A 25,380-nucleotide genomic window follows, 5' to 3' on the forward strand; every position below is an offset into this window, starting at 1 on the left:
CTCCCTGCCCAGCAGGGAGCCCGATGCGGGACTCCATCCAGTGACTCCAGGATCATGACCTGAGCCGAAGGCAGTCGCTTAACCAACTGAGCCACCCAGGCGCCCTAAAGTGGATATATTTAGCAATGAGATTGCTAACACATAATTATAGTTTGTACTGACTTAAAATACCTATACTATAATTCACCTGATAAGGATGCCTTTATTAAACACGGATGTCCTTATATATTTCTGAAATATATACGCTGTAGACTTAATCTTGATTAAATTTAATATTAGTCCTAAATTATTTTTGCCTTGCTCATGCCATAGCTAGGTATAACTATGGAGGCTAAGTTCTGGCCAATGGAATGAAAATGGAAGTTTCACTTGTGACTCACAAGAGGTATGCATTTCTTTTTTTTTTTTTAAGATTTTATTTTTATTTATTCGAGAGAGAGAGAGAATGAAAGATAGAGAGCACGAGAGGGAAGAGGGTCAGAGGGAGAAGCAGACACCCTGCTGAGCAGGGAGCCCGATGTGGGACTCGATCCCGGGACTCCAGGATCATGACCTGAGCCGAAGGCAGTCACTTAACGAACTGAGCCACCCAGGCGCCCAAGAGGTATGCATTTCTTTGGACTTCATCTTCCTTTCTTTTTTCTTTTTTAAGATTTTTATTTATTTGACAGAGACACAGCAAGAGAGGGAACACAAGCAGAGGGAGGGAGAAGCAGGCTTCCTGCCGAGCAGGGAGCCCGATGTGGGGCTTGATCTCAGGACCCTGGGATCATGACCTGAGCTGAAGGTAGACGCTTAACGAGTAAGCCACCCAGGCCCCTTCATCTTCCTTTCTATTGGCTGGAATATGGACCTGATGGCTGGAGCTTGACCAGCTATCTTAGACCATGAGGCTGAATCATGGGTGAAGGATTATGGAGAAATAAGACAAAAGGACCTTGGGTCCCTGACACTGTGACCTGCCATATCTTTTGGACTCCTTTTTAAATAATAAAAATAGATTTGTATCTTGTTTTAGCCACTATTTTGAGTTCTTCTGTCACTCGAAGCTAAACCTAATTCTAAGTGATAGAATTACCTACTATGGGCTTGGTCCTATAAACAGGCTTTATGTGCCTTATTTTACTTGATTGATACAACTCTCCAAAGTAGGAAATATTATCTTCATTTAACCAACAAAGAAATGGAAGCTCAGCGATATATGTGACTGGTCCAATGTCATAGAGCCAGTAAGTAAAAAAACCCTAAGCCTCTGCCATTCCAAGGATCCCACCTTCCAAGAATTGCTACAACTATTGGGAGAGACAGACATTACAAAACATCTATGTTATAAACAGAACATAATACCTGGTGCATAGAAGTTGCTGAAAATATTTGTTGGAACAATGAGTGAAATAGAGAAGAAACAAAGCATAATGAACCACAGTAACAGAGGCAGAAACAAAGAGCCCTAAAGAACAATTCCTGCAAGGGCGCCTGGGTGGCTCAGTCGGGTAAGGGTAAGCATCTACGTTTCGCTCAGGTCATGATCTCAGGGTCCTGGGATTAGGCTCCCCGCGTCAGGCTCCCTGCTCAGTGGAGCCCGCTTCTCCCTCTCCCTCTGCCCTTCCCCCTGCTTATGCTCCTTCTCTCTCCCAAATAAATAAATTAAAAAAAGAAAAAGAAAAAGAACGGTTCCTGGGTCCTCTCCCTTCCCCAGTCCTGACCCTCTCCTCCCTCACCTGCATCTCTCTGACCTCTCCCGCTTCACACAGGCTTGGGTCTTCCACTTTACATTGAAATGGCCCTGTTACTCACCATCCAGTCTTGCCTTTTTCAGTGCAGGATTTTGCTCCTTCTGCTTTCTAGTAGTCTCATTCACCCATGGGGAGCCACAGCTTCCCCCTAGTGTTCCAGGCTCTGGTGTCTGACCTCAGCCCTGTTAAGACCATTCTCTACCAACTCACCAAACCTGTCTCAGCCCCAGGCTTCTGCATCTGGCACCCTTGCTGCTGATCCTTACTTCCCTTCGCCCTTTCTTCCCTCAGCTTCACGGCTGGTGTGCCTTTACGTGCAGGCTCTCCTTTCCTTCTGGCCACTCTTTCTCCTTGGCCCCATTCGTCCTCCCCACATATGTGGTGGCCCTCTAAGTTTCTGTCCTTGACCTTCACTTCGGTAAATGGCATTCAATAACTGTGCTTCTTACACACACTATTTTATACCCTGATTTTTTTTGTTTTGGTCCAATAATATGTTGTGACCACCCCTCCTTATAAAATAAGAATACTAGATCAACATGGCCATTTTTCTTGGCCGCAGAGCACGCACGTACAAGAGCTTATTAAACCAATCATCTTTTTTTTAACATTTAAAAAAAATATTTTATTTATTTATTTGAGAGAGAGAGAATGAGAGAGAGAGAGCACAAGATGGGGGAAGGTCAGAGGGAGCAGCAGACTTCCTGCTGAGCAGGGAGCCCGACGAGGGACTTGATCCCAGGACTCCGGGATCATGACCTGAGCCGGAGGCAGTCGCTTAACCAACTGAGTCACCCAGGCGCTCCTCACTTTTTGATGAACTTTTAGGCCACACTGCATTTTTGTGGGGCTTGTTTTTGTGCGTGTGTGTATCATCGTTTGAAAATAACTCAACTGTATCACTTTGCAAAACAAAGCAGCTACCTATGTATTTATTGTTTCCTTTCTCTCTCCTATGATGGCAGATGCCAATGGCTGTCTAGCCAACAGCAATTCCCCCTTCCTCCCCTGCTAACCGAATCCGGTGCTATTTTGGGTAATGAAGTGCCCAGCCAGTTCTGCTCTGGTCCAGGCACGGAAATCTCATTTCTCTTTGCCAGATATTTCCCAAGCTCCTTTTGCAGCCCGGATGTCCATGTGAGAGAGTTACGGGAGCAGGCAGAGAAGACATGAGAGAGATAAGGAGCAAACGAAGAAGGTGAGCTCTTCTCTAGAGAAAAAAAGTGCCAGCTAATAAAGGGAGAAGGGATGATGGAAGTAGAAAATCACGATTTTGCAACCCCAACTATAATCATTGGTTCAGGCAAAGACCATCAGAGGGATGCTAAAACCGCTGGGCAGAGGTTTGGGGACAGCAGATGCATTCAGTCTCAGAGAATCACACCACTTATTACAGACTAACCACATAAAACAGGGGTCTTACAGTAGAGAGGTCTGGCAGAGACCACCTGTCTGGCTGACCTGACACTGAGTGTCTCCTGACGCAGTGCAGTTGTGTACACACAACATCATATCATCTGTGAGGTGTCCTTGGCAAAGGGATCTTCCCTGAAACTTATCAAGCATCTAGTAGCACCCCAATGTCCAGTTTATGAGAAATATAGGGTATTTTCAAATAAGTTAAATGATACCCTGAAGAAATAATCAGAAAAATCCAGAATGTGGCTTAAGCATTTCAAAAAAGTCTATGTGATTAAAAAAAAAATTAATAATGTGATCATTGCTTCAGGGCATAATAACAAAGGTGGGGGCAGGGCACTGTTATCGATGAAAAGACACCAAAGAGATATAACAACAAAATCTAATTCCCAATCCTTGATTGGATCCTGGGGCAGCAAGTAAAACCAAAAAGGATATTTTGGGCACCATGGGGAAGTATGAATTTGACCTAATTACTAGGGAGAGAAAGAAAATGTGGCAAAATGTGGATAATTGGTAAACGCAGTGCGGGCATATGGTGTTCACTGCACCATCCTTTCAACATTTCTGGAAGGTCTGAAAATTTTCTAAATAAAATAAAAATATTGAAAAAGTCAGAAGGCACAGGAAAATATCCATAATATGCTAAGTAGGAAAACAAAGTCTAAAAACCAGATTGACGTTATGTCTCTACTACTTTTGTTTAAAGATACACCTCTATGGGCCCAGGAGTAAAGACTGGAAGGATTTATAGAAAAATGTTGGCAATGTATGCCTCCAGGTGCTCTTCCAGGTTGGTTTGTTTGTTTTCATTGAACATAAATGTTTTTGTAGTTAGAAAAGAATAACTTTAAAAGAAAGATCTGGTCTCTGTTATTGTGGAGTTTACATTCCGACCACAAGAAAGGTGCTTAAGATAGTCCAAGGGCCAGGCCCCCAATTAAAAATTGTCATGTGCAGGGGCGCCAGGGTGGTGCAGTCCATTAAGTGTCCAACTCTTGGTTTCGGCTCAGGTCCTGATCTCAGGGTCGTGAGACCCGCCCAAATCATCCGGCTCCACACAGCAGGGAGTCTGTTCAAGATTCTCTCTCCCCCTCTCCCTCTGCACCTCCTGCTCCTGCTCTCTCTCTCAAAATAAATACAACCTTAAAATGCATGTAAAGGGGGGCACCTAGGTGGCTCAGTCGTTAAGCGTCTGCCTTCGGCTCAGGTCATGATCCCAGGGTCCTGGGATCGAGCCCCTCATCCGGCTCCCTGCTCCGTGGGAAACCTGCTTCTCCCTCTCCCACTCCCCCTGCTTGTGTTCCCTCTCTCGCTCTCTCTCTCTCTGTCAAATAAATAAAAATCTTTAAATAAATAAATAAATAAAATGCATGTAAAGGGGCGCCTGGGTGGCTCAGTCGTTAAGCGTCTGCCTTCGGCTCAGGTCATGATCCCAGGGTGCTGGGATCGAGCTCCGCATCCGGCTCCCCGCTCAGCGGGAAGCCTGCTTCTCCCTCTCCCACTCCCCCGCTTGTATTCCCTCTCTCACTGTGTCTCTCTCTGTCAAATAAATAAATAAAATCTTTAAATAAATAAATAAATAATAAAATGCATGTAAAAATGAAACTATCATGTGCAGGGGCGCCAGGTCAGCCTGGTCAGTGGAGCGTGCAACTTTTTTTTTTTAAAGATTTTATTTATTTATTTATTCATAAGAGACAGAGAGAGAGAGAGAGAAGCAGAGGGAGAAGCAGGGTCCCAAGGAGCAGGGAGCCCGATGCGGGACTCGATCCCAGGACCCTAGGATCGTGACCTGAGCCAAAGGCAGACGCCCAACCATCTGAACCACCCAGGTGCCCCAAGAAGCATGCAACTCTTGATCTTGAGATTGTGAGTTCGAGCCCCACACTAGGTTTAGAGATTACGTAAAAATCTTTTAAAAAAAATTTTTTTTAATTGTCATGTGCAACAATAGACAGACTCAGCTCAGACAACTCAAACAATGCCCTTCCCTAATGCCCCTTAAATACCTGAGGAAGTTTTCTTGCAGTCCCTTTAGGTACTCATCGAAATAATTCCGTTCATTCCAGTGGAGCCAGCTCAGTTGGCGGAGGTTGTCCCTCCGCTTCTTCATGTTGCTCAGGGTCAGGTTGATGACCTCAGCATACGTCAGGACGGACTCAGTGGCATCAGCCGTCAAGGAAAAGCCCACACTCTCAGTTGGTATTGACTCTGAGCATTACCAGCAGAACAGCCTACTGCATGGGGCGGGGGGGGGAGGGAGATGGCAGAGTGGGGGAAATGACCTCTTTCTGGACCAGATCACTGAAATCTGGGCAGGAAAGGACTCCTGCTCTCTGGCCATGGCCTACTGGGGAAGGCAAGGGGCTATCCTCCCCAATGGCCAGGCCATTCCCGGTCTTTTAACAAAGCCCTTTTCTCCTCCTGCTGATGTAAGGGCTAGGAAATGCTCTTTTCAGACTGCTGTCTAAAATTCTCACTCCGGGGTGCCTGGGTGGCTCAGTTGGTTAAGCAACTGCCTTCGGCTCAGGTCGTGATCCTGGAGTCCCGGGATCGAGTCCCGCATCGGGCTCCCTGCTCAGCGGGGAGCCTGCTTCTCCCTCTGACCCTCTTCCCTCTCGTGCTATCCTTCATTCTCTCTCTCTCAAATAAATAAATAAAATCTTTAAAAAAAAATTAAAAAAAAAATAAAATTCTCACTCCACTTACCATGGGAAGCACTTCGTAACGTATAGAATTGTCATATCAGTGTGTCGTACACCTGAAACTAATAAGTTGTGAGTATATACTTCAATAAAAAAAACTATACTTCAATAAAAAAAATAAGCAAATAAATACAATTCTTACTCCATTATTACAGTGGTGAAGAGGAATGGATTTCTTTTTTTTTTTTTAAGATTTTATTTATTTATTTGAGAGAGAGAGAATGAGAGATAGAGAGCACGAGAGGGAAGAGGGAGAAGCAGACTCCCCGCCGAGCAGGGAGCCCGATGTGGGACTCGATCCCGGGACTCCAGGATCATGACCTGAGCCAAAGGCAGTTGCTTGACCAACTGAGCCACCCAGGCGCCCAGAGGAATGGATTTCAACTGTCAGTCTCAAGCCTCATTCCCAATATCATGGAAGTTGATAAAAGATATTGAGCTCCGAGGTTAAGCTATGCACATGAGATCTTAAGGTCAGTCGGTTGCTGAGCTAGACTCAAATCTGGAGCTGTGTATTCCCAACCCAGGCTCCTTCCACTACACTACACAGTCTACAGAGCAGTGAGGTGTATACGGGAAAGTGCTTTATATACCGATAAAGTGCTATGAAATGTGAGCTGTTAGGCATATAAATAAGTTTGGGGATATGAGCTCTATAGACAAGTGCTACCTAGTTCATTTGGGAAGCTCCTCCAGGTGGGGAGCTATGTGCAGACAGGTAACGTTTCAAGCACTTGTTACTTGTCAGGCTCTACGCCAAGCCTCTATTGTTACTGTGCCTGAACTCAGTGTAAACAGCCCTAGAAGGCAGCTGTTGCTATCCCATTTTGCAGATGAAAAAAATGAAGCTCAGAGAGAAGCTGAAATTTGTCTAAGATCACTCAGCTGGTCAACAGTTGAGTTGGTTCTTGAGTCCAGGAGGACGTGATTCCATGTTCTGACCCCCTACAGTAAAGTGCTAGGACTTAGGACACCAACATGTCCCATTTGTTTTCTTAAGATCTGAGTTGGTTACCAAATCTTTAAAATAAATGGCAACAGGGCCAGAGATCTGCTGATGGATCTGGAGGAGGGCTGTGTGTGTGAGGAGGATGGTAGAAGAAACACATGTCTGGACCCCAAATCCTGATCAATACATACTCTGGGGTCAGTGAGCATCTGGGAGTCATTACTGAGCTGCAAAATATGTTCGAGTACCTAGTTAGCATTCTCTCTGGTAGACAGGAAGAGATTTTGCACCCAGGGGAATTTGACTTGCCCAAGATCCCACGCAGCCAGTTCATGAGGCCGACTTGGAACTAAAACGCACAAGATTCTGAGCCTTAGGCTCATATCAATGGCTACCCTTGACGGGCACGCACTATGTGCCAGGCACTGGGTTAAGGGCTGGGTACCTTTCCACACCCTTGCTTCTGGGAGGAGGAAGCAGAGGCCTGGAATAATATGTGCCCTGCCCATGGTGGAAAGGATATGGGATGCTCTTGATTCTTTCCCTCCTGACTATCAACACGTCTTTGCCACACCGCTGCAGACAGGCATAATTCTGGAGGAAGTACACAATCAGAGGGCTCTTCCCATAAAGGTTGAAGAAGTTTGAAATCAGCTCAGGGCTTTTGCAGGCTGGGTGAGACTGAGTAGGAAAGAGAGTGGAAAAAATTACATATTGTCATTGTTACAGCATGGATTAAGAAATGTAAAGGTAGTAATGTTCTTTGTCCAGTAACTCCAACTTTAGGATACTACCCTAAAGAAATTACCCAAATTAAAGAAAAAAGATTTAAGTACTAAGATGCTTGCTGCAGAGATACTGACTATAGCAAAAGATTAGAATAACCTGAATGTTCAAGAAGATACAGATATTTCTATCCCAAGGAATAGTTATGCTGCTATTAAAATGTTTATGAAGAGGGCGCCTGGGTGGCTCAGTTGGTTAAGCGACTGCCTTCAGCTCAGGTCATGATCCTGGAGTCCCGGGATCGAGTCCCACATTGGGCTCCCTGCTCAGCAGGGAGTCTGCTTCTCCCTCTGACCCTCTTCCCTCTTGTGCTCTCTATATCTCATTCTCTCTCTCTCAGATAAATAAATAAAATCTTTAAAAAAAAATAAATAAAATGTTTATGAAGAGTTGGTCCTAAGAGATAGCTTCAGATCTAATAGATTTAAAAATTGAGATGCAGGGGCACCTGGGTGGCTCAGTCAGTTAGGCATCTGCCTTCGGCTCTGATCATGATCTCAGGGGCCCAGGATTGAGCCCCATGTCCGCCTCCCCGCTGAGCAATGAGTCTGCTTCTCTCTCTGACCCTCCTCCCCCTCATGCTCTCTCTCTCTCTCAAATAAATAAATAAGTAAAATCTTAAAAAAAAAAAAATAGGGCACCTGAGTGGCTCCGTCAGTTAAGTGTCTTTCTTCTGCTCAGGTCATGATCCCGGAGTCCTGGGATAGAGGCCCGCATCGGGCTCCCCACTCAGCAGAGAGCCTGCTTCTCCCTCTGCCCCTCCCCCCCACTCCTCTCTCACTCTCTCTCTCAAATAGATAAATAAAATCTTAAAAAAAAAGAAAAAATTGAGATGCGAAGTCAGGTAGATAGCATTATATATTCTTTATGAAAGAAATCAGTTAAAAAGAAAGATAGGAGGGGCGCCTGGGTGGCTCAGGTGGCTCAGTCATTAAGCGTCTGCCTTCTGCTCAGGTCATGATCCCAGGGTCCTGGGATCAAGCCCCGCATCGGGCTCCCTGCTGGGCGGGTGGCCTGCTTCTCCCTCTCCCACTCCCCCTGCTTGTGTTTCCTCTCTCACTGTGTCTCTTTTGTCAAATAAATAAAGAAAATCTTTAAAAAAAGAAAAGAAAAGAAAGAAAGGAGACTGGAAACATAGTTACCAAAATGTTAATGATTCATTCAGCAAGTATTTATTGGGTCACTATCATGTATAAACACCGTTCTAGGTGCTAGAGATTTAACCGAGAAGAGGACAAATTCCAGCCCTCATGGAGCATGCATTACACTGAGACAAAGATAATAAACAATTCAACAAATAAAGGAATAGTGTGACATTATGGAATAATAGGTGCTTCAAATAAGAATCAAGCAGGGTGGGGCGCCTGGGTGGCTCAGTTGGTTAAGTGACTGCTTTCTGCTCAGGTCATGATCCCAGGGTCCTGGGATCGAGCCCCCGCATCGGGCTCCCTGCTCGGCGGGGAGCCTGCTTCTCCCTTTCCCACTCCCCCTGCTTGTGTTCCCTCTCTTGCTGTCTCTCTCTCTGTCAAATAAATAAATAAAATCTTCAAAAAAAAAAAATCAAGCAGGGCAAGGGGTGGGGGGTTGTGGGAAGGGAGACCGGGGAGGAGAGGAACCCTTTCCATGGGGTGGTCAGGGAGGGCCATGAGAAGGTAAGGAATGAAGATCTTTTCTAAGTGTGATGGAAGCCACTGGAAGGTTTGAGCTGGGGTTCAACAGAATTGGATTAATTTCTCTCCCACTTCCTTTGACTGGTGTGTAGAGAAAGCGGCCGTGAAGAGTGGTCAAGAGGTCTCTGCAGGGGTGGGGGCTGCTGGGCTGGGACTGAGCTGAGCAGTTGCAGAGAGGGTTAGAAGTGATGGAATTGGCAATCTGCTGTGAAAGCAGAATCGGCAGGATTTGCTGGAGGACTTGATGTTGAGTGTGAGGAAAGAAGTCAAGGATGACTCTAAAGATGTAGGTGCCAGTTGTTCGGGTGGGAGGATCCAGGAAGGAACAGGTTAGTGGGGCAGGAAAATCAAAAAGTCCGCTTCGGTCATGGTATAGTTGAGAGGAAGTATCGCAGGAAAGAGAAGGGGCTGGGGCCAAGAGTGACTTGTTTTCCTTGCTTATTATTCCTCTGCCTTTTTCCAACAATGTCAATAATGAGTATGTACTACTTTTGTATTTAAAGAAACAATACATTTTAAAGAAGCAGATATAATTTAACTAAAAAAGTCTGCCCTGTGAATAAGGGCTGTGGCAACACCTGAGTGCACTATTCTCTAGTACTTTCCATTTTAATTGCTTCATGAGATTTTTTTTTTTCTATCTATAGCACAGTCTCTTAAACCTCATCACTTTGACATGTTGGGCCAGATAATTCTTTGTGGCGGGAGCTGTCCTGCGCATAGTAGGATGTTGATCAGCATCCCTGGTCTCTAGATGCTAGTAGGACTCTCTCCTCCTTCACCCCCAGTTGTGACGACCTGAATTGTCTCTAGGTGTGGCCAAGTCTCCTAGTGGGCAAACTCACCTGCAGTGGAGAACTACTATTTAACAGCAAGATCCCACTGGGTTCACAGAAACTTGAGGCTAGTAAGGAACCTACAGACCACTTAGCCCAATGATTCCTGAAACTCTACCGCCAAACTGGGGGCCAATCTGTGTTCACCGGTCTCCAGTGAAATGCGGGCAACAAGGAAAAAAAATATTGCAATAAATCTGACATAGAGTATGATTATTCACTTTAAGGCCTTTCTTTTATTCTGAGATTACCTTTTCTCCTTTTTTGTGTTAATGACCTTTCTTCTATGAAGCAATGGTGATGGTAGATAGCAGTCATTTTGCTTTAATGAATTTTAGTTAAAAATTTTTTTTCAAAGTCTAGAAAATTCCAAAGTGAATCCAGGATCCACTAATTTAGTTCTACATTTATCCTAGCGTTGTTCTTTTGGCTGCCCAGAATCCATCCTCCTTTCCTGACAGGCCCTGATTCCTGTGCTTGGGGGAGTTTACCTGCCCTCTACTGCATTTGGGTTTGAGGGGACTGTGAAGTCAAAAGTCCTGCTCCCCCATGAGGGCACTGGAGGGGTCCTCAGAGGCCTTCACAGGCTCTGCCAGGGCCTGCCTCCACCTACCCAGCTAGAGCCAGGGCTCATGGAATCAGCTTTAGTCAGTCAAAACTCCTGCTCCTGGGATTTTGAATCTTGAGTGGGGTAAAATATAGACTGAAAACACATGGGGGTTCACCCATCCCAGCATGTCACCTTGAAGAGATGGTTCGAGGGTTGAAACTGCCATGATTCTTCTCCTCGTGCCTGGACTCAATTTCAGACTTTCTAGCTACTCAGTGTTCTTCCAGTTTTTGTTCAAGTTGGCCAAGGACAGAGTGGGAAACGTTCAGAAGAGAATCTCTCTTTGGTGCTTTGGAAGAAGGTGGGGAAAAAAGATACTTCTTTGACAATTCCTTAAACAGGCCTGGTTTAGTGAAAATGAAGAGCAGGAACACATTAAAACTGTGAAGGGATCCAAAGGCGGTCCTGGGTCAGCAGTGAGCCCCTATCTAGCTTCAGTCCATCCTCGGATGTTGCTGCTTTGCATAATGTGGTAACAGTTAAAGGTGTGGATGAAGCAACCATCATTGACATTCTGAGGAACAATGCACAGTCCTTGACAGATCAAAGTAGCATATCTCCAAGAAAAAGGAAAGCCCCTGGTTGAAGCTCTGAAGAAAGCCCTTTCTGGTCACCTCGAGGAAGTTGTTTTGGCTCTATTAAAAACTCCAGCCCAGTTCGATGCTGATGAACTTCATGCTGCCACAAAGGGCCTTGGAACTGATGCAGACACTCTGGATGAAATGTGGGGCTCGATCCCAGGACCCTGGGATCATGACCTGAGCTGAAGGCAGACGCTTAACAACTGAGCCACCCAGGTGCCCCTGTTTTCCCCATTTTATAGAATAAGGTCAGAAAAGTTAAACAACCCGCTTAAGTAACACAGCTGATGAGATGCAGCACAGAGATTTGAACCCATGTCTGTCTGTCTTTTTTATCATGTCCTGCTACTTCTCAAAATTTCATTCCTAAATACTGAGGGGAAATAGGCAGCGGTAAAATATGGAGAAATGAGAAGGTTCAAGAACTCTGAAGGTGCCATTGATGTAAACGACCATCTGCAGAGTTTTTTTTTAAGATTTTATTTATTTATGTATTTATTTATTTATTTGAGAGAGAATGAGATAGAGAGAGAGAGGCGCATGAGGGTCACAGCGAGAAGCAGACTCCCTGCTGAGCAGGAAGCCTGACGCGGGACTCGATCCCGGGACTCCAGGATCATGACCTGAGCTGAAGGCAGTTGCTTAGCCGACTGAGCCACCCAGGCGCCCTGACTGTCTGCAGAGTTTTGTGGGGAAGTGTTAGGGGAGGGGAGGAGAAGAGGAGAGAACACACATCAATCCAGGGCCTTTCAAGTTCTGGGGACTTTGCTAATGGCAAAGCTCAGAGATGAAAAGCTCAGGCTCAGAGTCAGACAGATCTGCATGCAAGTCTTGGCTTTATCTATTTATTTGCTTTGTGAATTTGGACAATGCTCTGAGCATCACTTCCCTCACTAATAAACTAAAGAAGAGCGGGAATAATTATCTCAGAGAACTGTGAAAGTAAAAAAATATACTGCACGTACAGATTTGGTTTAATATCTGACATATAGTAAGTGTTCATTCCATGAACACTATCATTACCTCAGGTAAGCCTCATAAGAACACCATGACCTAGGAACTGTCATCCCCATTTTCTAGAGTAGAAAACTGAGGCTCAGTGCTCTCTTTCCATTATGCCAAGGCTCCTGAATTCCAAGCAGGTAACTTAAATCCCTGGAGAAATCCGGATGAAACGCTCACTCAACTAACTGGTACCTACCTCACCCAGAAATTACCCTTGGGAGATTTCCTGACTGTATCACCCTAGTCTATAATCAGAAATACCCCAGTTCTTACCCTGACATCTTCACAGTGCTGGCTTTTCTCACCAGATCTCCTAGCCCCTCTTAAATCATCTCTACTATTAAATTTCCAATCATGTGCTCACCTGCTTGGGAAGCATATTCTCAAGTTCTCTTGCTTCTGATTTCCTCTTGACTAGTTTTGTAGCTTCCCTCAAGACCAGAGTCTGATCATGATGCTCTGTCAATGCAATGTTAACAAGAAGAGGATCATTAGAGCTTTTCAGCTGTGATGAGAAAGCGTGTATTGCAGAAGACGTGGTATATATGTACAATGGAATACTACTCAGCCATCAAAAAAGTGAAATCTTGCCATTTACAACGACATGAATGGAACTAGAGGGTATTGTGCTAAGCGAAATAAGTCAATCAGAGAAAGACAATTATCATATGATCTCACTGATATGTGGGATTTAAGAAACAAAGGGAGGATCATAGGGGAAGAGAGGAAAAAATAAAACAAGAAGAAATCAAAGAGGGAGACAAACCATAAGAGACTCTTAATATAGGAAACAAACTGAGGGTTGCTGGAGGAGAAAGGGGTGGGGGGATGTGGTAATTGGGTGATGGACGTTAAGGAGGGCACATGATGTAATGACCACTGGGTATTATATAAGACTGATGAATCACTGACCTCTACCTCTGAAACTAATATCATATGTTAATTAATTGAATTGTAACTTAAAAAATTAAAAAAAAAGAAATTATCCAATTTGTGTGGTATTTTCTAATACCACATGTGTGGTTCTTCTATACCAACTCTCCAATTCTCTGATATAAACTGGGTCTCCAACAATTCAGCTGAGTTCCAAATCTACCTAGAGTTAGCCTCAGATCTGACAAGTTAAAGAACTCAGTCTGACAAAATTGTCTCCACTTCAGGCACCAGTCTCAAATGGGATGCCCAGTTACCCACATTTCTATCCAGTCTATTACAAATTTCAGGGTTCATATGACGCACTCTCAAGTTTGATAATTCACTAGGATGACTCACAGAACTCAGGAAAGTGCTATATTTACTATTACAGATTTATTATAAAAAATGCAGCTCAGAGGGATGCCTGGGTGGCTCAGTTGGTTAAGTATCTGCCTTCGGCTCAGGTCATGATCCCGGTGGGGTCCTGGGATCGAGCCCCGCGTCAGGCTCCCTGCTCCACAGGGAGCCTGCTTCTCCCTCACCCTCTGCCACTCCCCCTGCTTGTGCTCTCTCTCTCTCTCTCTCAAATAAATAAATAAAATCTTTTTTAAAAAAGGCAGCTCAGAAAGATGGAAGAGATACGTAGGACAAGGTATGGGGGTGGAAGCTCTATACCCTCTTCAGCATACCACATTCCCAGGACACTGATGTGCCCAGCAACCTGGAAGTTCACCAAACAACACTGTTCAAGAGTTTTTATAACTCAATCTCCAGTCCTTCTCTTTTCCCTGGAGGCTGGAGAGGGTGGGGCTGAAAGTTCCCATCCTCTACTCATGTTTGGTCTTTCTGGTAATGAGAGCCCATCCTGAAGCCCACTGAAGCCCCAACCCGAGTCATTTTATTAGCATAAACTCAGGTGTGGTTGCAAAGACGTTCATTATGAATAACAAAAGACACTCCCATCACTTGGGAAACTCTAAGGGTTTTAGGAACTCTGTGTCAGGAACTGGGGATAAAGACCAAACCTGTTTTTTATTATACCACACGTTCTGAACAATGTGGAGACAAAAGACTGGAAAAAATGAACAGGGCCTCAGGGACCTATGGGACAATATCAACAGGTGTAACATCTGTGTCATCAAAGTCCATAAAGGAAGGACGAAGAGTATGGTACAAAAAAAATTATTCCAAGAAATAATGTCTGAAAACTTTTCCAAATTTGGCAAAAGACAGAAATGTACAGGTTCAAGAAGCTCTACAAACCCCAAACAAGTTAAATCGAAAGAAACCCACGCCCATACACCTTGTAATCAACCAGCTGAAAGACCAAGACAAAGAAAGTATCTTGAGGGCAGCCAGAGAAAAATGCATTACGCAAAAGGGAGACTATGTAAATGCCTGGATCTTCCCATCAGACCATTAAGGCCAGATGGCTGTGGAACAATTTAAAGGGCTGAAAGAAAAGAACTGGCGACCCAGAATATCCAGAAAAAACATCCTTCAAGAATGAAGGTGAAGGGGCGCCTGGGTGGCTCAGTCGGTGAAGCGTCTGCCTTCGGCTCAGGTCATGATCCCAGGGTCCTGGGATGGAGATACACATGGGGCAGGGAGCTTGCTTCTCCCTCTGCTTGTGCTCACTCTCTCTCTCTGACAAATAAATAAATTCTAAAAAATAATAAAACCTTTAAAAAAAAGAATTATGGGGGCGCCTGGGTGGCTCAGTTGGTTAAGCGACTGCCTTCGGCTCAGGTCATGATCCTGGAGTCCCGAGATCGAGTCCCACATCGGGCTCCCTGCTCAGCAGGGAGTCAGCTTCTCCCTCTGACCCTCTTCCCTCTCGTGCTCTCTATCTCTCATTCTCTCTCTCAAATAAATAAATAAAATCTTTAAAAAAAAAAAAGAATTATGGTGAAATAAAGACATTCTCAGATGAAAGAAAACAGAGGGGATTCACTGCCAACAGGCCTATTGTAAGCGCTTTTGTTTTTTGGGTTTTTTTTTCACATAGAAGGAAAATGGTACCAAAGGAAAACTTGGAACTTCAAGAATAATGAAAAAAATGGGTGCCTGGCTGGCTCAGTTGGTAGAGCATGTGACTCCTGATCTCAGGGTTTTGAGTTTGAGCCCCACATTGGGGGTAGAGATTACTTAAAAATAAAAATCTTAAGGAAAAAAAAAGACGAATGGGAAAAAAACAAATTATAAATATCTGGTTACATACAATAAATATATAATATACATAGTAAATATATAACATATTATATATATATATATGGTTATATACAGTACATATAATAGACTATTTCTCTCCTCTCCTCTGTGTATGATGATCACTTTGGAGGATAGTTTGGCAGTTCCTCAAAATGTCATCATATGACCTGGCAACTGCACCCCTTGGTTCACATATACCCAAGAGAAATGAAAACATATGGCACACAAAATCTTGTACATGGATGCCCACAGCAACATTCTTCGTAATAGCTACAAAGTGGAAACAATCTGAACTGAATAAAAATTAAAAGACCATATCCAAACCGTTTGTGAAATGCCTCAGTGTGCAGAGGGAAAGCTATAGCATTAAATGCTTATGTTAGAAAAAGGGTCTCGTTTTCATTCAGTTCAAAATATTTTCTAAGTCTCTTTGATACTTCCTCTTTGACTCATGGGTCTTCATGAATTGAATATACAATTGGCCTTTGTCGGGGTTTTTTTTGTTTTTTTAAGTAGGCTCCACATCCAGCATGGAGGCCAATGTGGGGCTTGTACTCACAGCCCTGAGATCAAGACCTGAGCTAAGATTGAGAGTTGGGTGCTTAACTGACTGAGCCACACAGGTGCCCCTCCTCATAATCCCCTTAATAGCATTTTCTTTTTTTCTAGCTTACATTATTATGAGAACACAGAATATAATACCTGTAACATACAAAATATGTGTTAATCAACTGTGTATGTGGTTGGTGAGGCTTCTAGTCAACAGTAAGCTATTAGTGGTTAAGTTTTGCAGGGAGTCAAAAGTTATACTTGGATTTTTGACTGAGTGGTGGGATCAGCATCCCTAACGCCTGTGTTGTTCAAGAGTCAACTGCATGTTTATGTTTTGCAGAGTCTCCTACGAATATACCTCTGTTTGGAATCTGGCTATATCTCTCCGGGGGTTCCCAAGTTGTTGTTGTTGTTGTTTTAATAACAGTTTGATTGAAATATAACTCACATACTCTGAGCCTTCATTTCTCCATCAAGAAAATGGATTGTTTAATTTTTCGGAATAATGATGACATGTATGCAATTGTCTAGAATGATTTAAGAGTTCCTGTTCTTTGTTTTCTTAGGGTCTGTATTTGCCTATTTGGCATCCAGTAGTTACCGGGCAAAACTAATGACCAGAGTTGTTCACGTTTCCCCTATGACCCAGAGCCCATGCTCTGAGCCACCCACTTCTCTAACTCTCCCACACCAAGGCAGTTTTCCCCCTGCCCTAAATCACCCCGAGGCCAGGTGCCAGACAACTAGGGACAGCCCCTATGCCCCAGAGCCCACCAGAATCATTCAAACTAGCTAACCCTAACCTCTTTACCCTTACATGCCTAATCTTTTGTAAAGAAATCCCGGTGGGCGCCTGGGTGGCTCAGTTGGTTAAGCGACTGCCTTCGGCTCAGGTCATGATCCTGGAGTCCCGGGATCGAGTCCCACATCGGGCTCCCTGCTCAGCAGGGAGTCTGCTTCTCCCTCTGACCCTCTTCCCTCTCGTGCTCTCTATTTCTCATTCTCTCTCTCTCAAATAAATAAATAAAATCTTTAAAAAAAAAAATCCTATAAAAAAAGAAATCCCGGTAAAGGCCGAGGCCCATGCCTTCCCCTTGCTCCTTCGTTCTGCCTCCTGACAGACCCTGGTGCTTCCTCCCATGGCCCTGCATGACGCACTGGGCCTGTTTCTAGGAGAACTGTGAATAGCAAACCTTTATTTCAAAGGCATTGGCCTCTCTGTGTACTCATTCAGTCTCCTTCATAAATTAACACCTAGACAGAAATCAATTCCTACCTCAATAAATGCTGGTTTCTGATGGGGCCGCAGGGGGTGGGGTGGAGCAGGCCATAATCATGTCTTAGTTTTTTCTTCCATTGCTAACAATCTCTCTTCCCCACAGATATTAGCACTGTGCTGAACTCATCATCATCAAAGTGGAACTTAATCAGGGCTTGTTGAGCTGAAAAATAATTCTTTTTTTTTTTTTTTTAAGATTTTATTTATTGGGCGCCTGGGTGGCTCAGTTGGTTGGGCGACTGCCTTTGGCTCGGGTCATGATCCTGGAGTCCCAGGATCGAGTCCCACATCGGGCTCCCTGCTCAGCAGGGAGTATGCTTCTCCCTCGGACCCTCCCCCCTCTCATGCTCTCTCTCTCTATCTCATTCTCTCTCTCAAATAAATAAATAAAATCTTTAAAAAATAAAAGATTTTATTTATTTACCTATTCATGAGAGACAGAGTGGCAGGCAGAGGCAGAGGGAGAAGGCTCCCCGCAGAGCACGGAGCCCCGACGTGGGACTCGATCCCAGGACTCTGGGATCAGGACCTGAGCCAAATGCAGATGCTCAACTGACTGAGCCACCCAGACGCCTCCTGAAAAATAATTCTGTCCTCTCTTCAGATATTACTTGTTGCCAAGGCCCAGGCTAGAACTACAGGTGTAAACTAGGGTGGCAAATTATGTTTGAACAAACCCAATCACCTAGAGCTTGGGAGATCATAATGAAGTCAAACGCCTACATTTCCCTTTTAGGTAGTTAATGTACCTTTTGTGGCATTCTGTGTTTGTGATCTATCTGCCGAATTCTTCTTGGCCAAAGAGTCTCTCTCAGTGGTTGAATTTATACCAGGAGACTCCAGGGGAGGGAAAAAAAAAAAAAAAAAAGAATAAATTTAGTAAAACTGGTTGTGAGAGGAATACAGACAGCGTACATGACATCCCCTAGACATTTCTCATTGTTCTTAGAGACAGAACATGCGGAGGGAGACCGTTCAGTACAGCCTGAGCACGCAGCCCTCCAACCCGGGAGCATGGCCGAGAGGTGGCAGAAGTGGAAAATGCAGGTGCCGGGGATGGAGCAGGCCAGGGTGCCAGTCCCAGTCCAGTCCCTCAAAATAGCCGCTAATCTTGGACAAGTCCCTGAACCTCTCGGTGGTCTTGGTTTCCTCCTAGGTCCTTAGGAGGATTAAGTCAGCACATGCGTGCAAAACGCAGGAGTGGCAGCTCATGGAAAGTGTTCTGTGAGCATCACTGCCATTGTTCACACACTCACTCACCGCACCCCTCTTAGGGGACATCCTACTGAACAGCTACCTCCGTGTCTGCCAGTGGGCACACCCTGGAACCTATAGGCCCTAACCAGAGGAGCTCCCATTCAAGCTGCGGGAGAGAGCAGGAAATAGACAGTTACGCTAAGGGGTGGAAAGTCTCACCTATTTCTTAGAGAGGTAATATAAGTTGGGGTGAGTGACAGAGACTCAGAATGACAGTGGTTCCAATTAGGTAGAAATTTCCCTCCCACAGAACAGTCTGAAGTTGGGCACTCCAGGGCTAATATGGTATTTCTGCTGTGAGAAATCCTTAGGGACTCTGACTTCTTCCATCTCGTGATGACAACATTCCTAAGATAGGAGCCTTGTTCTTAGGGTCCAAGATGGCAGCTAGAGCTCTCAGATATTGGGGGACAACTACTAGTCTGCCGCAAGCCATGCGATCAGAGTAGCATCGGAAGCCAGGGTGGGGAACGCCTGATTCTGTCTGGGGGAGAGCTGGAGAGCTTCCAAGGAGAGAAGACACTTCTGTTCTCTTTCAGGATGAGGAGGAGTTGGGCAATGTTGAACAGATGGCCCACCACACGGCAGACAAGCAGTCCACCAGCCGCAACAACCACTTCGCTTTTATATAAATACGATACTGGAATGGGAAGCGCACTGAAAGGACTTCTCGTGTCCTGTGCAGCTGGCTGTCCAACAGCTACTGATTTTTATAGCATAGAAATGGGTCCTGGGATGTGTCAGAGAGAAAACGCTCCCGGCTCGATGAAGCATCACAGCTCCTTGTTAACAGGCCTCAGAGAGATCTGTAGTCCAGCAGAGAATAAATGCACTTCACTAGACTCCAATCCTGGGTGTAAGTCCTGGGCGGTGTAGAAGGAGCTCAGACTGACCATGTCCGGATGTCAGCTGAGGTCAGCTGTGTGGCCCGGGTTACGTTGTTCGCCTCTTAGTCTATTGCTTCCTTTGTCAAATAAAGATAGTAATTACCTGCCTTGCAAGGGTGTTGGAAGGCCTAGAGAGGACACGTCCCCATTTAGTCTCTTGGGTGGGGACCAGTGACCACGTCTGAGCTGTGAGGCAAGGCGACTGTCGTGCAGGAGGGAGGTAAGCTAAGACTGGTCTGGGATCCCCTCCCCACCATGGCCCAGAGATGGACCCCTTCTGCCCCACGTGCTCACCCTGCTGCTCAGATTCCCCGTGCTGGGGGTTCAGCTGTGATGGGACAGGGCAGCCAGGGAGGCCAGGGAGCCTTTTTTGAGCCAATGTAGGATGCAATCTGGGGCTGCCCAGAAGTGTCTGGGAGGGCACTGGGCTTTGCAGACCTGGTATTAGCAGGTACGGGCATTAGCTAGAGGAGTTGGGGTCATTACTCTTAATGACCCTTACTGTACCCATGCTCTGGAACTTGGGAAATCTCTGGTTAAAATCAGTAGATATTCCAATAGGACCTGACTGAACAATCTCGGGCATTTCCTGTCTTTGGACTGAATCTGCAAGAATGAGTAACAGTTGTGAAGTTCGTTTTGCAGGTAAGAACAGAGAGGCTCAGTTTTTTTTTTTTTTTAAGATTTTATTTATTTATTTGAGAGAGAGAATGAGAAAGAGTACATGAGAGGGGGGAAGGTCAGAGGGAGAAGCAGACTCCCCGCTGAGCAGGGAGCCCGATGTGGGACTCGATCCCGGGACTCCAGGATCATGACCTGAGCCGAAGGCAGTCGCTCAACCAACTGAGCCACCCAGGCGCCCCTGGAGAGGCTCAGTTTTGATGAAAGCTGTGCAATTGAGAGGTGGCATCACCTGGAGGGAACTTTAGATCTTCCTGCACCAAGCTAGTGTGTTTTCCTGCCTTTACCTAGGGCTCCAGGGTGGTCTTTCACTCCTAGATCCCATATTGTGTCACAAATATGGACAACTTGGGTAGGACTTGTTCTTACTTTAACCCAGACCTCTTCTCCAAAGCCTAGTCCTGTAGATGGAACTACCTAGGTGACATCTGCATCCATACTTCTCACAGGTGTGTTTAAGGTAACAAGTTCAAAGCTGAACTCTTGGTGTCTTTCCCCTACCTCAAAAGGCTCCACTCTTCCTCTGAATAAACGGTACCATTCAGATGCTTAAGCCACACAGCTGGCAAGCCTCCTTGGCTCCTTCCTTTACTTTCCCTACCCCCTTCCCCACTCCCAAAGCCAACCGGTTAGCACCTGTTGAAAGACCTGGCTCCAAAACACACCTCAGGTCTCCACCTCTCACCACCTGCTGTCACTTTCTCTTCCTGAGACAACCACAAAAGCCTCCTAACTGGTCGTCTGTCCCCTTCTGTTACATTCTCCATATTCAGAAGACAGTGGGATCTTGTAAAATATAAATCAGAGGGTGTCATCTCCCTGTTTTAATGGATTCCCGCAGCACTTAAATTATATCCATATTCCTTACTGTGACCCTCCCAACTGTACAGGACCTGGTGGCCCCTGCTACTTCCTCAGCCTTGACTCTTGCCACTCTTTCCACATGGGCTGGGTGACAGTATCATTGGCCTTCTCTCTGTTCCTTGAATATCTCAAGGTTTTTTTGTTTTTGTTTTTGCCTCAGGGCCTTTGCACACACTGTTCCCTTTTTCTGGAAGGTTCTTCCGTTCACTCTTTTAATGGCTGACTCCTCAGCCTTTGGTTCTCAGCCCAAATGGCTCTTTCTGGTGGTGTTATCTGTCACATGTGTACCCTTCCTTCTCCGTATACAGAAGACCCATGCCCCAACGTGAAAGACTTAAGCTGTTCCCCCCAGCTTCTTTTGTGGCTGGGATGCAGACATTTCACCTACAGTCTACCCTTTAGATGCGCTGCACCTGCCCAACACTTCGAAGTATAAATGACCAACATGATGAGGCAGCGCCACGCAGACTCCAGTTTCAGGAAGACTGCTGACAGGAAAAGCAAAGCGGAGCTTTGAACTCCCAGTCCCCAGGAACGCTGGTCGGGGCACAGCCGTGTCCCTTTGCAGAGGAGGGATGGCCTGGGCATCGTTCTTGGTGGCATGGCCTCTGAAACTAACACGTCGACCCTCCCTGGGGAGCGGTGCACCACTGTTTTCCCTGAATACGTTTCTTCCTGGAGCAGATTCCATTGTTTGCAGGTAAGAATTCTGATGGTGATTCATATATATGTATATATATGTATTCTTTTTTAAAGATTTTATTTATGTGAGAGAGAGCACAAGAAGTGGGAGGGGCAGAGGGAGAGGGAGACACAGACTCCTCACTGAGCAGGGAGCCCGAAGCGGGGCTCGATCCCAGGACCCTGAGGTGGGGACCTGAACCGAAGGCGGACGCTCAACTGACTGAGCCACCCAGGTGCCCCAATGATTCCTCCTTATAAAGACGTTCTTGGATAATCTTCTCTACTATTTGTTAAATGAATGAAGGACCCCGCCTTTAAAAGGTAGGAGCCCTTATTTATAGCTGAACCTCAAAGCAGAAGCAGATATACCATTAGATGCTTTTTCATTCCCACTGGGGCAAACCCCTAACACTAGGGAAGAGAAGGGCAGACCACAGGTCAGACTTAAAGCCACTTAACTGCCGACTCTTAAGACAGATTGTTGCCATTGAAAAACATATTTTGAACACAGACAGCTATTTTTGTGAGCAGATGGGAAAGTGCGTCTGCTAAAGACAAGGGAGAGGCTCTGTCCTCACCGTGGAATTCCACCAGTCCATCCTGGTTCACCCAGTAAGACTTCAGCTCCTTTCACTGTTGGAAAGCATTTGATTTTTTCTATTTCTGGGGCAGAAAATGGAATCTTTAGCTGCGTTTCGGAAATAACTGTGAGAAGATTTTATGTATTTCGGTACAAAGAAAATACATTTTGTTTTACACAGTGGTGACAGGCAGTGCAGAAACATTAAATAACGTGATCTTGGCCTCCCAGGGACCGCTAGCCGTCCACAGGGCCCGCTTGTCTCCGCTTCTTGGGGACGGACACTTGCAGAGAGAGCACCGTTATTTGCTAAGCGCGGGACCAAGACTTCACACAGATGGCCCCGTTCCTAGGAGCTGGAGAGAGAAGAGTGAGAAAATGGGCCCTGGCCTCCTGGAGTTGACATTCTAATAGAGGGAGCCAGACAGTGAACAATCCTAAGTCCCCAGGGAAGAGAGGAGCCTGTGACAAGCGCCATGCAGAGCGTTAAAGCAGCCCCGTGATGACAGAGTAGCTGGGCGGTCAGGACCGGCCTCACCGGGCTGAGGTCTGGCGCCGACGGAGTGAAAGGATGCGAGGCGTCTGGGCAGAGAGGTGGCGGCCGGATTCTGCAGGGCAGTCCGCGGCAGGCTAAGGAGGCGGGAGCGCCTGCCAAGGGCACTGGAGAGGCTGCCGGAGGCTTTAAGCGGAGAAGAATCTCATCTGCGGCACGTGTGTGACAAGGTCGCTCTGGGCTGGGGCCAAGGGTAAAAGGGAGGAGCCCGGGCGGAGGCCGCAGCCCTCACGCTGGTTGCTGGGAATCGGCAAACTCCTCCTCCCCAGCCCCCCACCCCCCAGCCATGCTGAGGATAAGGGAGAAGGCTAGCTGAGGACAAAGCACAAGCTGACACCCTGTAAACCAACGCCCCCAACTCCTGGGTGGGACATGTGTGACATTCCTCCAGGAAACTTCCGACTACCTTAAGGTTAATGCCTTGCTAGAGGGGAAAACAACCTTAACTTGACAATGGCAAAGCCTCCGGTATCTGGTAGGTCCTTGTTAGCATATGAAAGTTCTTTTGAAAACCTCCCTTGGGCACCTGGGTGGCTCAGTTGGTTAAGCGACTGCCTTCAGCTCAGGTCATGATCCTGGAGTCCCGGGATCGAGTCCCACATCGGGCTCCCTGCTCAGCAGGGAGTCTGCTTCTCCCTCTGACCCTTTCCCCTCTCATGCTCTCTCTCTATCTCATTCTCTCTCTCAAATAAATAAATAAAATCTTTAAAAAAAAAAAAAAAAGAAAACCTCCCTTAATCCTTACCTCCCCCAACCCCATAGTATATAACCAATTGCTCCTCACAACCCCGGAGCAGCTCTTTCTGCCCCCGGGGCCTGTCCCCGTGCTTTAACAAAACCACCTTTTTGCACCAAAGACGTCTCAAGAATTCTTTCTTGGCCGGAGGCTCCGCACCCCACCCCACCCCACCCCACCGAGCCTCACCAACATTCCAAAACTTCATCATTGAGATAGCCCTCTGGTGAGGCCCAGGGGGCAGTTGGATACACGAGGGCTATCTGGGTGTTACTGGCATATGGGTGGCATTTAAAGTCAGAGTGATGAGGGAGCAGAAGGCTCGCTGAAGACAAAGCACAAGCTGACACCCTGCAACCTCCCCCAACCCCCACTCCTGGGTGGGACAAGTGTAACATTTTTCCAGGAAGCTCCCAACTATCTTAATGTTAATGCCTTGCTAGGAGGTGTAAACATCCTTAACTTGACAATGGCAAGGCCTCCATTATCCCGTAGGTCCTCTTTAGCATATGAAAGTAATTTTGAGACCCCCCCCTTTTCCTCACTTCCCCACTTCCCCCAACTCCCCAGTACATAATCAGCCACTCCTCAAGACCCCGGGCAGCAGTCTTTCTGCTCACGGGTCCTGTCCTGTGCTTTAATAAAACCACCATTTTGCACCAAAGATGTCTCAATTGGTCATTGGCACCAAACCTCACCTATATTCCTGAACCACAAAAGAGGACCAGATGAGACCACTTGGGAAGAATATGTAGGTAGAGGGGAAGGGGCCAGGACGGAAAGAAGGCACTCGCAAAACTCTGGCAACATAGAAAAGAGAAGCCAAGAGAAAAAAGCGTCTCAAGAAGGTGGGAGCAGCCAACCACGTGATGTGGACTAGAGTGTGAGCCGATGAGGGTTGGGGCCCCGGAGGCAGGAGCAGCTGCTAGGCCACACTGAAGGCAGGATCCGTGGGTGCGGATGAGGCTTTGGGAAGGGTGGCAGGAAATGGTGCAGAGGCAAAGGTTTGAGGTGCCAGAGCAGGACTGTTCCACGATGGCAGCGACCCAACGGAGCAGGAGAAGATTGATGATGCAAGACACGGGGGCTGGGGGGGGGGTGGCCGCCGCAGGGGCGAGGTCCAGACCCAAGTGCGGCAGGGCCCTTCCTCCATAGGCACAGGGGGCTGGCGGACAGTGAGGGTACAGATGGGGGCAATCGCCTCGGGGTAGGAAGGTGAGGGCTTTCCAGCTGGCTGCTCCTCGCAGAGGGCCAGGGGAAAAGCCTGCTCGCGGTGCAAGACTTCTGGAAAGGGAGACCAAGTGAAATAAGGGTTGGGGGGAGGGGAGCCTGGACGTGCCGAGGGCCCAGCTGGGACGTGTCGAGGGCCCAGCTGGGACGTGTGGCCACGGAGTGACAGGGAGCCCGGCCACACCGTCTCGAGTGCTGCAGTCTTCAGCAGCTCAGGGAGAAGGCCCTACTGCAGCCATACTCACTTCACACCTGTAGAAAGCAAGTCTTCTCCTTTACTGCTTACTATTGTCCTCACCTATGCATGGATTTCCCTTTTCTTTCTGTTTCTATTAGATTTTTATAATATCAGTAAAGTGTTTTTTTCCCCCTTTGAAACTGAAGAGGACGGGGTATGCCATAAATCTTTTCTTCAGAACAGAGAGCAGGGTTTTAACCAGAGACCTTCAGCCCCTCTGGGGCCACAAGAGACTTTCCAAGGAATACTGGGATGGCCAGTTGGAAGAACATCCATTTCCAGATCCCCAAGTGTCCTCACATCCTGTTTTCTTCAAAGTGGTCATCCTGCAGCCTTTTTCCCACAAAGCACAACTTTCACCCATTCCAAACACTGGGTGAACATTTCAGGGTGGAAACACCCCCAACTCTGCA

General features: G+C 46.4%; 1 protein-coding gene across 1 annotated transcript in view; it reads right to left on the reverse strand.

Moving 5' to 3' along the window:
- Positions 1 to 25,380, reverse strand: part of FAM227A (family with sequence similarity 227 member A) — a 71,974-nt gene that overhangs the window by 17,437 nt on the left and 29,157 nt on the right. The window contains exons 11-14 of the mRNA XM_088025742.1: positions 18,007 to 18,094; positions 12,665 to 12,759; positions 7,336 to 7,493; positions 5,168 to 5,320 (exon numbers count right to left, since the gene is read on the reverse strand). Coding sequence (XP_087881868.1) covers positions 5,168 to 5,320; positions 7,336 to 7,493; positions 12,665 to 12,759; positions 18,007 to 18,094 — 494 coding nt within the window. The remainder of the gene's footprint in view (positions 1 to 5,167; positions 5,321 to 7,335; positions 7,494 to 12,664; positions 12,760 to 18,006; positions 18,095 to 25,380) is intronic.

The sequence above is a fragment of the Eumetopias jubatus genome, unplaced genomic scaffold (genome assembly GCF_037043125.1).
Source record: "Eumetopias jubatus isolate StellerSeaLion01/CBP00866 unplaced genomic scaffold, mEumJub1_p1.0 scaffold_8, whole genome shotgun sequence".
Lineage (NCBI taxonomy): Eukaryota > Metazoa > Chordata > Mammalia > Carnivora > Otariidae > Eumetopias > Eumetopias jubatus.